Below are 15,954 nucleotides of genomic sequence, written 5' to 3'. Positions count from 1 at the left end.
ATGAGCTTAACTAAATGTGGTACCATATATTCTTTCTTCTAAGGACCTTAAGAATCTGGAAAGAATTAGCCACACTCTAATTTAGGAACAGAGATGGATGAATCCACCTATGGACATTTACTGGTATGAGTCACTGGGGAGGTTTACCCAGTCACTATTTAAGATGATCCAGAACAGGTGTCTACAGCTGCTTTAAGAATCAGCACTGTAGTGGCCATGAAAATGTTCCTCTCAGATGTCCAACTGCAGGGGGTGGGTATGAAATTGCAGATGGCCCCAGCTGGTGTGCTCTGGAATCCTTGGCACCAAGGCCATGCTGCCAAGGGCTTCTCCAGGCTAGTGATTAAATGTAGTGGGGATCCTAAGGCAGGCCTATTCCTGGAAGACATGAGATTCTTCTGATGGGTGACTTTGGCTCAAGGACTCCTCATTGTCTTGAAAGAAACTCTCCGAGACCTATACTTCAGTGGAAACCTTTCTTTCCTTTGCTGTCTCCTTCCTAAGGGTTAAAGCTGCATTGCAGTCTGATGGTGGCTCTCCCGGCCTCTTCTGGCTTCCTCTACATTTTCTCTCACAGGCATTTCCTTTAATAAATCTCTTGCATATCTGATCCTATCTTGGTTTCTACTTCTTGGAGGACCCAGAATAACACAAGTACTGTCATAATTATATCTCCTCACTTTAAAACTCTCAAGTATAATTACTAAAATTGTGTTGTAGTGGGAGTAAAAAGCAAAGTTACTAACTTGAGAGTATTTATGAAACACCCATTAAGTTTCATTCTTTAGTACATTTATAATAACTTTTATTCAAATTATAGCATGGTCTATATCCAAGGGCAAGTTCCTGATTCGTATTCATTGAAAACAGTGGAACTTTGAAGCAATGAGGGAGTTTGTTGCTTCTCTTGACAAGTGGCCAGCCCTAATTCAGAGTTACAAAAGCTTTCGTATGTTGCTTTGGTATATTTGTAAAATTTACTTGGGGATACTTTTTTTTTCAGTTTGGATTATAAGTGTGTGGAACATACGTGGTAAGAGCCAGTTATATTCCAATCACAGAGGATGTCTTGGAACATGTCACTGCCACTCCAAAGGTGCTGAAACTCTCTTCCTCTAGTAAGGGACAAGGCTGGGGTGGAAGTGAGGAGAGATATTCTTACATTTATAAACTGTTCCTCCCATGACCAGACCAGACATAAAGTTTGGTTTTGTACTGAAGATTTTAGTTGTCTGGGAGCCAGTGGAACTGAGTTAGCCCGAGAATAAGAGTGGATGTCCTTTTTCTCTTTCTGCCTTTGAAATATCAGACCATTGGACAGGTGCTCAATAGATCCAATTTTCTTTAAGTGCACCTACATCAGTGTAATATAAATGTCTTCATTCACAATCCCACAAGGGTTGTAAATATCAATATGCCGGGGGGAAAGTGTATGGGAACTGAGGGTCATAGTAGGTCAATACCATATAAGAAAACTCCTACAGAGAAAGAGCGAGTCAGAATCCCTACTCCTATGGGACCGGCATCTATCATTGTCTATTTATTTACTTATTTGAAAATGTAAACAATTATTTCCAAGTTGATTTATTCCAAAGTTCCTGTGACATCAAGATTATTCTTTCTCAAGGCTTTTCATTATATATTGAGACTTGTAGTCTTAATTTCATTTTGGTTTGCCCCAAGACTTCCACCAAGTCTAGCAGATCTGTAGGGAACCATCCTTACCCAAGGTACATCATGCATACTTTCTGCTATTAACTTTTTTTTCAGTCTGTCCCTTGTGGTCAATCAAGAGAGGTGCAGATTTGAATCTCTATAAGAGGAGCAATGGTTCTCCCTTTTTTCCTTTTCAACTGATAAAAAAAAAAAGCAGCAGCCCCTGACATCCAGAAACTTGTCTGGCACTAACAGCTAGGCCATATTGTTCTCCCACAATTTCAGAAAACATCAACATCAGACAAGGTCACTCTGAGACCGTCATAAAGTGAGGCACATACAAGATTACCACGTAACCCACAAAATACTGATCAAATAATTGCAACTTTTTAGAAACCAATCACAGCTTTATGCTCATTTTAGTCAAGTCTCCTTATATATGAAATTTATTGAGATCTCAGTCATAGAATTGCTTCTGGTTCTTGATAGTATATAATCTAGAACAAAGTCTTGCCTCTTCAGACACTTCACAAAATGATCCAACCAGAGCCCACAGCCCATAATAGGTTCTGACACCTTTTTACTGACACACCCATTTCCCTATGGTGTGCATTTTCCCTAGCTGCTGTGAATAATAGATTCAACTTGTTTAATTATAGGTGTGTTTCCACTGGTCTTTGGCTGTAGGGCATTAATATTATGTACTATGAATGCATTAATAATATTAATAATGCCCTACAACCAAAAGTACATTTTCCAGTGCTAGGAGATCCACTAGGCTTTCTGCAAAAGCTCACTCTAACATTACTGACACAAGTCAGTTGTTTGTCTTTTAATGATTCTGACAGCTGAAATAGTTTATCTCAGTATCCTATGAGGATCTGAGATTTAAGTCTGCTCTCGGTGTTAAGAGCAATAAGCTCATAGTGCCAGTTGTCTTGTGATTAAATGTCAAAAGCCTTAATTAATGCTTATTATTTTCTCCTTTGTAATAGTTCTGGCTCCAAGGCTACACATGCAGCAACAAAAAAAAGGAAAAACCTCTGTTTTATTAAAGCTCCACTTGACTCTCCCATCTCTATTTACCATGGTGGAGGGTCAAGAAAGAGTTTATGACCTATTTTCACATTTTTGGCTCCTGCTTGAAGCATAGAAATCTCATAGACAGTAGGTAAGCCTGCTGTATATACTTGGGCCCTCACCTACAGGGTATTTTCAAGAAGAAGTGGGGTCTTCGCTCTAAACCTGTGGGATCTCTTCTATACTCTCTTATAGATTATTTTTATATTGTGTATTTGATCATTTTGTCCTCCTCTAACCCCCTTTGAGTGCTGCCTCAGACTTTATACTAAATAATTTTGGTAGTATGTGAAAAATGAATTTTATGTCACTAAGCAATTCATGGAAATAATTTTCTGTACCTACATGTACATATTTCTTAAACAATTATGTATATTTGAGTTCCTAAGAACAGAAGTAACTTTTTAATGACCCTTAGGTGCACGTATTTGTATTAAGATAAATCTTGGTTCCTGACTGTCATCACTGGTCAATACATTTTTTTAAGTTGCAGTTGCTACCCAACCTCTATTTATCTTTCACTTACTTACTCATTCCTTTATTCTATTTATTTCTAATATAATGAGCACCTATGAAACCCACCCAATTTCAGACTAGAAGATCAATAATAACTTAAGCTACTCAACCTTTCCTATCAAAGAAATGCTTCTTTATAGCACTCAAAGGCACAAGAATCCAAATGCATAGGAAGCATTTCTTAGTTCTGTTGATTGAGAGGTGAGTTGTTTTTTGTGTAGTTAGAAGAGAGATCTCTGAGAAGCTGAAGAACACCTTCTGCTCCCTCCCTCTTGAAGATTGACTGCAATAATGTAGGTCAAAAAAGAAATCCTTTTAAAAATAGAAGCCAAGTAGGAGTACAAAGGCTTTGTAAGGAGTAGAGAACAGAGGAGGGAAAAAGTCTTGAAAGAAGGAATAACATATGTTACTTTTGTCGGCAAAAAAAGAGTTAACATTGAAGGCCATCCCTAGTTACCTGTTGCCCTGTTAGGTACATATATTAGGTGAGGTTTTGACCTTGGGTGAGGACATTGCTTTAAGCACTAAATATATTAGCTTGATCCCATGAAGAAGAGATAGGAAGGATTTCTGATAAATACTGCTTTGAAGATTGGCTGTAAGGCCAAGACTCATCAGAGAGCTCCAGTTGACTATGGGAGTTAGACAACAGAGAAAAGTAAACTCATGGCATATTTCAATTTCCCTTTGCAGGAATTCAGACTCAGTGGTATGGTAGAAGACAAAATAATTTTGGTTATTTCTGTGATAACCTGAGCCATCTGGAAACTACTCCTATTTGTGAGGATAAATCTCTATTATGATACATGGAAAATAGGACAGATGCTAACTCAGGTAAGAAAAGGCTTTTATACAAATATTTGCCTTCAGACAGAAATGTTAATGAAGATGGAGAAGGAAAAGCTACCAAAATCTAAAAATAGTAGGACACAAAAAACCTTGTAGTGAGTGTGAACCATTCTGGTGCCTTGGCTTCAAGGGAGCAGCAACCTAGCAGAGCTACTGGATAACCAGCCCTGTACTTCTCTAGAGCACAGACTAGCTCACTATGCAGCCCCTAAGAGATCAGCACCCAAGAAGAACCTACCAGCCATGGATCCTCAGAGAACAGACCAGCCCAGTGCCCAGCCTTTAGGGGACAAGCAGCTGAGTAGGCATACCAGCCACACAAACTTCTGCAGCCAAGGCCACTGGGGTACTTGCAGGCATCACTGACATTAACTACAGCTAAAGAAGCTGCATGGAGGCTACACTGCTGCATCCACCCAGAACAAAAACAAATGTACCCTACCCAACCAACATGCCGGGACACATCTGCAGGTGTAAGTCTTTCTTCATGAAAGCTACTCTACAAAGTTAGAAAAGGTTATTATTCCATCAGATGCACAGATACCAGTGCAGGGATACAAGAAACTTAAAAAAGCAAGGAAACATGACACTGCCAAAGAAACATAATAATTCTTAAAAATTCTCTAGTAACTGACCTCAATCAAATAAATAAAAATTTATGAATTGCCTGAAAAGGAATTCAAAATAGTGAGCTTAAGGAAACTTGGTGAAACATAAAAGAACACAAACAGATCATTCAATAATTGGGAAAAACAATGTGTGATCTGAATGAGAAATTCAACAAAGAGAAAAAAAAACAGAAATCTTGGGGCCAACAAATTCAATTAATAAAATGAAAAATACAATTGAGAGCTTTGACAGCAAAGTAGATCAAACAGAATTTTTGAACTCGAAAACAGGCCTTTTGAAATAGTCTAGTCAGAGGTAAAGGGGGGAAAAAAAAAAGGAAGATGGAGAAGGAACAGCTACCAAAAAACTAAAAATAGTAGGAAACAAAAAACCTTGTAGTGAGTGTGAACCTAAGACACTTAAGTGGCACCATAAGTAAACAAATATTTGCATTTTGGCAACTTAAGAAGAAGAAGAGATGAAGAAAGGCAAAGAAAGTTTATTTAACAAAGTAATAGTTGAAAAATTTGTAAGTCTTGAAGAGATATGGACATCCAGATCCAGGAAGTTCAAAGGATACCAAACAGATTCAACCCAAAGAGGTCCTCTCTGAGGCATATTATAACCAAACTGTCAAAAGTCAAAGACAAAGAAAAAATACTAAAAGCAGCATGAGAAAAGCATCAAGTTACATGTAAGGGAATTACCATTGGACTATTAGCATATTTCCCAGCAGCAACCTTGCAGGCCCATAGAGAATGGGAAGATATATTTAAAATACTAGAAGAAAATACTGCTAGCTTAGAATAGTATACACAGTAAATTTTTTTTTTTTTTTTTCATAAATGAAGGAGAAATAGTCTTTCCCAGATAAGCAAAAGCTGAGGGAACTCATTACCACTGGACCAAACTTACAAGAAATGCTTGACTATTGGATATTTTATAATTGGTATAAAAAATATGAAGTATATATCTCACTGCTGGAGGTAAATGCATTATCAACTTCATAATACTTCATTACTGCAATGGTGATACATAATCTTTCAAATCTCTAATATGAAGTTTAAAAGCCAAAATAGCTGGTTGCTGTGGCATGTGCTTACAGTCCCAGTTATTTTGGAGGCTGCAATGGAAGGCTCATTTGAGTCCAGGAGTTTGAGTCCAACCTGGGCAACATAGTGGACCTAATTTTTAAAATAATAATAGGCCAGGTGCGGTGGTTCACGCTTGTAATCCCAGCACTTTGGGAGGCTGAGGCGGGCAGATCCCGAGGTCAAGAGATCGAGACCATCCTGGCCAACATGGTAAAACCCTGTCTCTACTAAAAAAAATACAAAAATTAGCTGCGTGTGGTGGTGTGTGCCTGTAGTCCCAGCTACTCAGGAGGCTGAGGCAGGAGAATTGCTTGAATCTGGGAGGCAGAGGTTGCAGTGAGCTGAGATCACACCACTGCACTCTGGCCCACCAGGCTGGCTCCTGTGACAGAGTGAGACTCTGTCTCAAAAAAAGAAAAAAAGATAATAATAATAAATTCTTTTGTAAATGCAGCTCTGTAGGATGCCAAAAAGTGAAAATGGTAATACTGATTATAGCTATGAGAAATTGTTAAGGAACAAACAATATATAAAGATGTATATTAAGGCAACAAAATTGTAAATTTGCGGCAGAATGAAAGTCTAGAGTATTGGTATGCAATGAAAGTTAACTTGTTAACAGCTTAAAATAGTCTATTATAAGTTGAGAGTTTTTAATGTAACTCCAATACTTACCACAAAGAAAAAAAATTACAACAGATATACAAATGAGAAAGAGAAAGGAATCAAAGCTTATCACAACAAATATCCTCACCAAGCCACAAAGAGAAGCATGAGAGAAGAAGGAACAAAGGATATACAAATCAACCAGAAAATATTGAACAAAATGGCAAAAGTCCTTACCTATCAATAATAAGTTTGAATGTAAATGAAATAAATTCCCAATTAAAATATATACAGTGGCTGAATGGATTAAAAAGGAAAAACAAGATTCAACAATATGCTGCCTAACAGATACTCACTTCACCTATAAGGCCACACATAGACTGAAGTGAAGGAATAGAAAATAAAATCCTGTGAAAATGGAAACCAGAAGAAAGCAGGGGTGGTAATGCTTATATCAGACAAAATAGACTAAATAAAAAACTGTAAAAAGAAAAAAGAAGGTCATTATATAATAATAAAGAAATCAATTCAGCAAAAGTTTAGGACAGTTATAAGCTTATGAGCACCCAACACCAGCGCACCCAATATATAAAGTAAATATTATGATATCTAAAGGGAGAAAAAAATTACAACAAAATAAAAAAGGATTTTAGTACCCTCTTTCAGCAATGGATGGATCATCCAGATAAAAAATACAACAAAGAATTATCAGATATAATTACACTCTAGACCAAATAGACCCAGCAGATATTTACAAAACATTCCCCTCAACAACTACAGAATATACATTTTTCTCAACAGCACATGGAACTTTCTCCAGGATAGAATATATATTAGTCCACAAAGCAAATCTCAAGAAATTTTAAAAAAATCAAAATCATATCAAGTATCTTCTCTTACCACAATGCAATAAAAACTAGAAATGAATACCAAGAGGAACTATGGAACATACACAAATATATGAAAACTAAACAACATGTTTTTGTACAACCAGGTCATCAATAAAGAAATTAAAAAGAAAATTTAAAAATTATTGAGACAAATAAAAATGGAAACATAATGTACCAATACCTATGGGATACAGCAAAAGCTATTCTAAGAGGGAGTTTATAGCAATAGATGCCCATATCAAAAAAGTTTAAGAATCTTATATAAACAACTTTATGTGGCACCTCAAGGAAAAAACAAGGGCAAGCTGAACCCAAAACTACTAGAAGAGAGGACTGATAAAGATCAAGCAGAGATAAGTGAAATAGAGACTGAAAATAATATAAAAAGTCAATAGAACAAAGAGTTGGTTCAGATAAACAAATGTTCCAGCTAGACTAACAAAAAAAGAGAAGACTCAAATAAATATAATCAGAGATGAAAAAGGAGATACCACAGAAATACAAAGGATCATAAAAGACTTTTATGTGCAATTATATGCCAATAAATTGGAAAACCTAAAATAAATAGATAAATCCCTGGACACATGCAACCTACCAACATTGAACTACTGTGAATAAATAAAATACCTAAACAGGCCAATAATGTGTAACATGAAGGAATCAGTACTAAACAGTCTCCTATCAAAGAAAAGCCCAGGACCTGATGACTTTACTCCCAAGTTCTAACAAATATGTAAAGAATAACTAATTTCATTTTTTTCAAACTATTCTAAAAAGTTGAAGAGGAGGACATTCTTCCAAACTCATTCTCTGAGGCCAACATTATCAATCACAGACAAGGATACAACACAAAAATAAAACTACAGGCCAATCTCCTTTATGAACATGGATGCAAAAATCTTTAATGAAATGAGAGTGAAACAAATTCAACAGCATATTGAAAAGATAATTCACCACAATCAAGTGGGATTCATCCCAGGCATGCAAGGATGGTTCAACATATGTAAATCAATAAATGTGATACATCACATTAACAGAATGAAGGACAAAAATGACATAATCATTTCAATAGACAAAGAAAAAAACATTTAATAAAATTTAACATGCCTTCATGATAAAAATTCTCAACAAATTAGATATAGAAGTAATATACCTCAACATAATAAGGCCATAAATGACAAGCTCATAGATAACATCATACTGAAAAAGAAAAAGTTGAAAGCTATTCCTCTATGATCTGCAACAAGACAAGGATGCCACTTTTACCACTTTTGTTCAATGTAGTACTGGAAGTCCTAGCCAAAGCAATTGGGCAAGAGAAATGAAAGGCATCCAAATAGGAAAGGGGGAAGTCAAATTGTCCTTGTTTGCAGATGACATGATCTTATATTTAGAAAATGCTAAAGATTCCACAAAAAAACTGTTAGAATAAATAAATTCAATAAAGTTGCAGGACACAAAAACAACATGCAAAATCAGTAGGGTTTCTATATGCTAATAGCAAGCTATCTAAAAAAGCTATTAAGAAAACAATCCATTAACAATAACTATACATAAATGCCCAAGAATATAGTTAATCAAGGAGGTGAAAGATCTCTAGAGTGGAAACTATAAAACACAGATGAAATAAATTGAAAAGGACACAAATAAATGGAAAGATAATAAATTGCAAAATTTAATATTGTCAAAATGTCCATATTATCCAAAGCAATTTACTAATTCAATCCCTATTCTTCACAGAAATAGAAAACAAATCCTAAAACTTCTAAGGAAGCACAAAAGACCTCAAATAGTCAAAGCAATCTTGAGCAAAAATAAAGCTTGATACACCACACTACCTGACTTTAAAATATACTACAAAGCTATAGTAACCAAATCAACATGGTACTAGTATAAACCTGGACACATCAATAACTGAAACAGAATACAGAACAGAAATAAATCCATGTACTTACAGCCAACTGATTTTTAACAAAAGTGTCAACAACATGCATTAGGAAAAGGACAGAATCTTCAATAAAGGGCACTGGAAAAACTGAATATCCACATGTAGAAGAATAAAATTAGACCCCATCTCTCACCATATATAAAAATCAGTTCAAAATTGATTAAAGCCTGTAATATAAGACCTGAAACCATAAGCATACTAGAAGAAAACATGGGAAAAACACTTGATGACACTGGTCTGGGCAAGAATTTTTTGAATAAGACCTCAAAAGCAGACAACAAAAGCAAATATAGAGAAATATTACTATATTAAACTAAAATGCTCCTGTACAGCAAAGGAAGCAAACAGATTGAGGATAACTTAAGGAATGGGAGAAAACATATGCAAACTATGCATCTGACAAGGGATTAATGCCCAGACTATACAGAAAACTCAAACAACTCAATAGCAGAAAAATAAATAATGCCATTTAAAAATGGGCAAAATGCCTGAATAGACCTTTCTCTAAAGAAGACATAGTAATGTTTAGCATCACTAATCATCAGGGAAATGCAAATTAAAACCATAATGACATACTGCCTCAGTCCAGTTAGAATGGCTATTAACAAAAAGACAAAAAATAACAAATGCTGGTGTAGATGTGAAGAAAGGGGAAGTTTGATATGTCGTTGTAAATTAGTCCAGCAATTATGGAAAACAGAATTAAGGTTTCTAAAAAAATTAAAAATAGAAGTATCATATGATCCGAATCCCACCACTGAGTATATATCCAAAGGAAATAAAATCAGTTATATGGAGGAGATATCTGCATTTCCATGTTTATTGCAGTATTATTTACAATACCTGCATGGAATCAACCTAAGTTCCATCAGTGGAAGAACGGATAAAGAAAATGTGACATTTATGCACAATGGAATACTATTCAACCATAAAAAGAAATTTTGTCATTGGGCCCAGAGGACATTATGTTAAGTAAAATAAGCCAGGCACGGAAAGACAAATACCATACAATCTCACACAAAAGTGGACTGTATAATTTAAAAAGTTGATTTCATACAAGTAGAGAGTAGAATAGTGGTTGCCAGAGGCTTGGGACAGTAGTGGGTCAGGGGAGATGGGGACAGACTGGTCAACAGGTACAAAGGTTCAATTAGATAGCAGGAGTAAGTTCTGGTGTTCTATTGCACGGTAGGGTGACTATAGTAACAATATTAAATTTTATATTCCAAAACAGCTAAAAGGGAGGATTTTTAATGTTCTTATCACAAAGAAATGATAAATGTTTGAGGTGAAAAATAAGCAAAATACCCTGATTTGATCATCACACAATGTATACATGTATCAAAACATTACACTATACCCTATAAATATGTGCAATTATTATGAGTCAATTAAAAGTAAAAAACTTAAAAAAGGAACTTAGTGGACTACAGATTTCCATTAGATAGTTGACTGTTTCTCCCAGGTACAGGGTTAAAAATAGCTGAAAACAGGTTACGATGTTCAAGGAAAGTGGCAAAGAGCACATCAGGGAGACTGACAGGTGGACAGAAATCCTCTGATGCCAGCTGGCCTCATGTAACACTAAAACTTATTAAAGCTGTCAAATGAAGAGGAATGCAGAAAAGCTTAGGGCCCTGGATGGTCCTTTTTGAAATGTTTCCCAGAACAGGGGCAAACATCAAAGGCCCTCCTGGAAAAGAATGAAGTTGGCAAACTTCATTCAGTGCTCTACTGGACATTCCTTCATTCAACAAATATTAAAAAACCCACTAGATGGTAAGCTTACTCACCAGACATGGTAAGATCAGCAGTAGGCTTTGTTTTTTGTGGAACACCTGTACAAACAAAAGAATGTGAAGTGTGTTTTAATAACTGGAAGATACTTAATGTGGTTGGAAATAGAGACTAGTGGGGAGATATCATGAGCCTGGACACATCAGGTGGACCCAGATACTTGAGGACCTTGAAAACCATGTTAAAGGCTTTAGTTGGATTACATCTTAATCAATGTGAAGTCACTGGAAGATTTTTGAGTTTATTGAAATTTTTCTTGAATTAATACATGCACAAGGTAAAAAATTAAATAGTACAGAAGGACTTAAAATGAAAAACACAGTTTCCCATCCCACCCTTTTCAAATCTAGTCCCATTCCCTAGAGGAAATGTATTTAATGATAATTATTTTAGATCATTTGGTAACTACCTTTCTAACTTTAAATAATATGTTTGAACAATAATTTCTTGACTTACTGACTTTACACGATCTTTAATAATTCCCCATTACAAAAGATAAGTATTTAACTTACACTATCGTCACTCTCCTTTGTCCATCTCTCTCCAAATGTTTGCTAGTTACGTCACTTTTTAATACATCTATTGATTTATAGCTTTGAACAATGTACTAATCCTCTAGTTCTTGTTCCATTAACTGAATATCTTTTCATCCCCACTTTGAATATGTATTTCTGCCTTTCATTCCACCACTCTTCCTCTAATTCTCAATCTCTGCTTTCTTTTTCTTTGTCAGCATTACTTTCAACTTCAGTTCTGAATATAAAAAATGAAGCTTTTCATACATTGTCAATAGGCTGATCTGAACACTAAATACTAACAAATGATATCGACATTATTTTGGCAATTTAAATGCTTCTTACTGAGAGCCCAGTACAAGCTAGGATATTTTCTTCCCTACACACCCAATGTTATCATGCCTGTGCCATAGAAAAGGAAATGTACCTATCAAGCCTCTTCTTATTCTTCATGAATAACTCAAAATCATGTCTCATTTTTTTTTGCTCTACAATTGGACCTGAATTTTTTCACATATTGTTGATTTGTCTTTCTTTTTTCTTGACTAAATTATCTTCTCAAGCATTCCAGCTCTTCAGTGATACTGTCTATGGCACTGAATGGACATTCTTCCCAGAAAGCCCAAGACAATGTGCTCTCATCTGAAATTAGTCTGATGGATAGCTGTCACTCTAGAGTAAGACATCCTTTTGGATAATTATCACTCTAGAATGAGACATCCTAAGTAAGGTCCACAGTTTTATGGATCCCATTTCTTCTTTCCTGGTTTTCATCCTCATTTTGCTGAAGAACTTCCTCAAGATACTTCCTCAGTAAGGGTGCAAAGGAGGTAGACTTTCTGAAAATTTGTCTGTCAGAAAATGTCTTCACTTAGATATTCTTCTTGACAGTTTGCCTTACTATAAAATTCTAGATACAGAAATTTTCTATAAGCTATGTGAAGATGTTGATCCATTGACTTCTGACATTCACTTTTGCTGATGACAAATCTGTTAGCAGTCTATTTCTGACCCATTTTTTTTTTTGTTGAGCTAATAGTGATGACCTCATTTGCTTTCTCCCTGGCCACTTTAATATCTTCCTTCTATCCTTAATATTCCAAAATTTTACAAAATTGTGTCTAGATGTAGATTGTATTGGGCCCTCTCAATCTGGAGACTTAGCTTGCTCTGTTCTTCATTTCTTTTTACTTCTTCACCTACATTATCTACGTCCTCTTTTCCAGGAACTCCTAACATTAAATATTGATTGTCTATGTCTCTTTTCTTTCTTTATATTTTCTATCTCTTTTTGCTCTGTATCTGGGGAGATTCCCTCAACTTTATTTTCCAGATTGTATACCGAATCCTTTTAGCAGTCTTATAGCTGTTCTTATTCTCAGTTTTCTCTTTCTTTTTAAGAGACAGGGTCTCTCACTCTGTCCCCCAGGCTGGAGTACAGTGGCACCATCATGGCTCACTGCAGCCCTGAACTCCTGGGCTCAAGTGATCTTCCCACCTCAGTCTCCCAAGCAGTTAGGACCACCAGCACATGCCACTGTGCTTGGCTAATTTTTAAAAGTATTCTGTAGAGACAGGGTGTTGCCATCTTGCCTAGGCTGGTCTCAAACTCCTGAGTTTTCTGGTTTTTTTTTTTTTTTTTTTTTGGTAGTATCCTGTTTTCATCTTATAAACACCTCAAATCTCTCTGAAGATAGAATTAAAATTATTTTTTCCACATTGTCTTTGTGTCCCTCAAAGTTTGTTATTTTTTTTATATTTTCAAGGCCCCTAATTCTACCTGGTGATTTCTCCCCACCACCCATGTCTGGGAATTTCCAGCTCACCATTCCTATTTAAGAATCAACATAATTCCTGACTTCTATAACAGCTGGTGTGGGTTTCCTCTGCTGTTGTATGGTTAGGTCTGTTTCTTCAGGAAACCTATTCTATACCTGAAGGCAACAGTACTTCAGTAGGAGGTTTAAACTGTCAGTAGAGAATTCACTGACTGACTCGGGGTAGGGACACTTATTTCTACTAGAAGAGAAATTTTATTCTGGAGCACCAACTCTTACCTCTCTGCAGGCAGTTTGTTCAATTCCTTTGTACAAACAACAACAGCAACAACAACAAGAAGTTTTTAACTGGTATCAATAGTGGAGACTGCCCGTGTTCTGTGCCTAAGAGTTGGGGGAGGGTAGGATAGGGCTCAATTTTACAACTGGAGTAATTCTTCAGTAGACAGACTTTTCAGGTGCTCAAGTCTCTGTGGGGTTATGTTCAGATCAGCTTATAGTCTATCTGAAAGGTACTTCACTTTCATTATCATGCTTCATTCACTTTCTCTCTTCCAGAAATGTGCTGAGATCTTCTCCACTTATAACCAAATCCCATCAGTTTTCTTTTCTGAGATGTGTCAATTCCGTTTTTACATTTCTTGACTTCAACTTCAGTGGGGCCTGGCAAGGGAGGGAAGGTAAACTTATGTTTAGTTCATCATCTTTAATTAGAAATCCCACTGGAGGCTTTTAGACAGGGAAGTAACATGGATAACTTTATATTTTAAATATATCCCCGGGATGTGCTGCTAAAAATATATTCAAAAAGGGAAAAATGGATACAAATATTCTTCTCAAAGATGGAGAATCTAATTTCTTCTCTGAGAATATGCAGTGTTTGGGATCTTTGGGAGTTAGGCACTTCACTGAAATAGCCCATCATTCAAAATCTAGCAAACACTTTTGTGGTACCCTAGAAAGAATAACTGAATTTTGAACAACTCAGAACCTAAAAGACCTGGCTGATGCTAAAGGGCTCAGCCCAGCACTATCTACTGGGAAGTGCTTCAGGAGCCTACCTTAAATTCTTTAAATTGTCATTTGGGATAAACAAAATGACTTTTTGTTCTGACAAAAGGAGATGATGGGTAAGTATGTGCAGCCAAAGCTCTGACAAGTAGGGACATAATGATCCTTTGGTTTGCTGGTTGGCTTCTTTATTTACCCATTGATTGTGTCATTCAAAGCACTGTAGTTATGAATGTCCATTTTGTAACCAGAATGCCTGAATTCAAATCCCAGATCAACCACTTATTAGCAATATAGCCTTAGATAATTTACCTTATCTTCATTAAATTCAGTTCTCTCTTTCATAAAATAAAATGGGAGTGATAATAGTTTCCATGTCATGAGATTATTGTGAAGATTAAATGAAACAATCTATAGACAGGAACCAGTATCATAACTGGTACACACCCAATAATTGATAACAATTATTTTAAATGTTGAATGAATATCCAGTGTGTAATATTTAAAGCACCTAGACAATGGATATTCATGTAATCAGGAGAAATACTCCTAGGTCTGACAAATAATATGATAAAGAAATCTATTGGGAGGCTGAGGTGGATGGATCACCTGAGGTCAGGAATTCAAGACCAGGCTGGTCAACATGGGAAAACCCTGTCTCTACTAAAAATACAAAAAATAGCTGGGGGTGGTGGTGGGCGCTTGTAATCCCAGCTACTCAGGAGATTGAGACAGGAAAATCACTTGAACCTGGGAGGCGGAGATTGCAGTGAACCGAGACTGTGCCATTGTATTCTAGCCTGGGCAAGAAGAGTGAAACTCCATCTCAAAAAAAAAAAAAAAAAAAGAAATCTAAAGAAAAATCTCTATAGGCCAAATCTTACAGTCTACATATACACCCAATTACCAATTAAGCAAATAAAATGATATATTAAAATAAAATAAAAAGTGAACTAAAGAAAAAGTGGCTGGATGTATACAACATCAACCCAAGGGACCCAACTTTAGTTAAAACTATAAAGAAATGGGGGATTCTGAATAAAATTAAAAGGAAATAAGTTTGGGTTAACTCTATCCAATTATATTATTTCAGAGTAAAGTCCTCTATGTGTGTGGACTTTGTCTGCCAAACTGGTGAGTAACTCTTGACAGGGATTGTGTCTTGAATCTGTGTTACAGAAATATAAACGCTGTTATGAAACCAGATACCCACTGTTTGTTAAAGACAAATGTCATCATGGAATTGATCTGGTTTCTTCAAAACATCTACTCTTGATTTAATCCAGGAATTGGATCTTTAAGACAGAATTGGGTAAGGAAATCCAAGGAAGAGCTCCAAATTCACAATGGGGTTTTTAAAAATAGCTTTACCAATCTAAGTTTAAGAAAAACTAAATTTTTTAGCTTTTTTAAAAAAACTCGTGAATTTAGAGTTCTTCTTTTAGATTCATGAGGCAACATAGAATAATCCTTTCAGAGGTTACTGTATAAAAAGATGGGCTAGGATTAACTATAACTGCCTCTGTAAACATCACCTATAAGTAAAGTCTAGCTCATAAAGGATATTGAGTCAATTAGGTAATAATAATGGCAGTTGACATTTTC

The 15,954-nt window shown here is 35.8% G+C and overlaps 2 protein-coding genes across 5 annotated transcripts in view; both read right to left on the bottom strand.

Moving 5' to 3' along the window:
• TCAF2 (TRPM8 channel associated factor 2) overlaps positions 1–11,056 on the bottom strand; it is a 45,543-nt gene extending 34,487 nt beyond the window's left edge. The window contains exon 1 of the mRNA XM_012447550.3: positions 11,042–11,056. Coding sequence (XP_012302973.2) covers positions 11,042–11,048 — 7 coding nt within the window. The 5' untranslated portion in view covers positions 11,049–11,056. The remainder of the gene's footprint in view (positions 1–11,041) is intronic.
• Positions 11,057–11,266: 210 nt separating this feature from the next.
• TCAF1 (TRPM8 channel associated factor 1) overlaps positions 11,267–15,954 on the bottom strand; it is a 52,718-nt gene continuing 48,030 nt past the window's right edge. For all 4 annotated transcript variants that reach the window (XM_064372523.1, XM_012447553.2, XM_064372528.1 and 1 more), the window contains exon 9: positions 11,267–14,001. In XM_064372523.1, coding sequence (XP_064228593.1) covers positions 13,992–14,001 — 10 coding nt within the window. In that variant the 3' untranslated portion in view covers positions 11,267–13,991. The remainder of the gene's footprint in view (positions 14,002–15,954) is intronic.

Source organism: Aotus nancymaae, unplaced genomic scaffold, assembly GCF_030222135.1.
Source record: "Aotus nancymaae isolate 86718 unplaced genomic scaffold, 86718_ANA_hifiasm-v0.15.2.pri h1tg000002l, whole genome shotgun sequence".
Classification (NCBI taxonomy): domain Eukaryota; kingdom Metazoa; phylum Chordata; class Mammalia; order Primates; family Aotidae; genus Aotus; species Aotus nancymaae.
The sequence above is the reverse complement of the archived record's forward strand: the minus strand, read 5'-3'. Positions and strand labels throughout refer to the sequence as shown.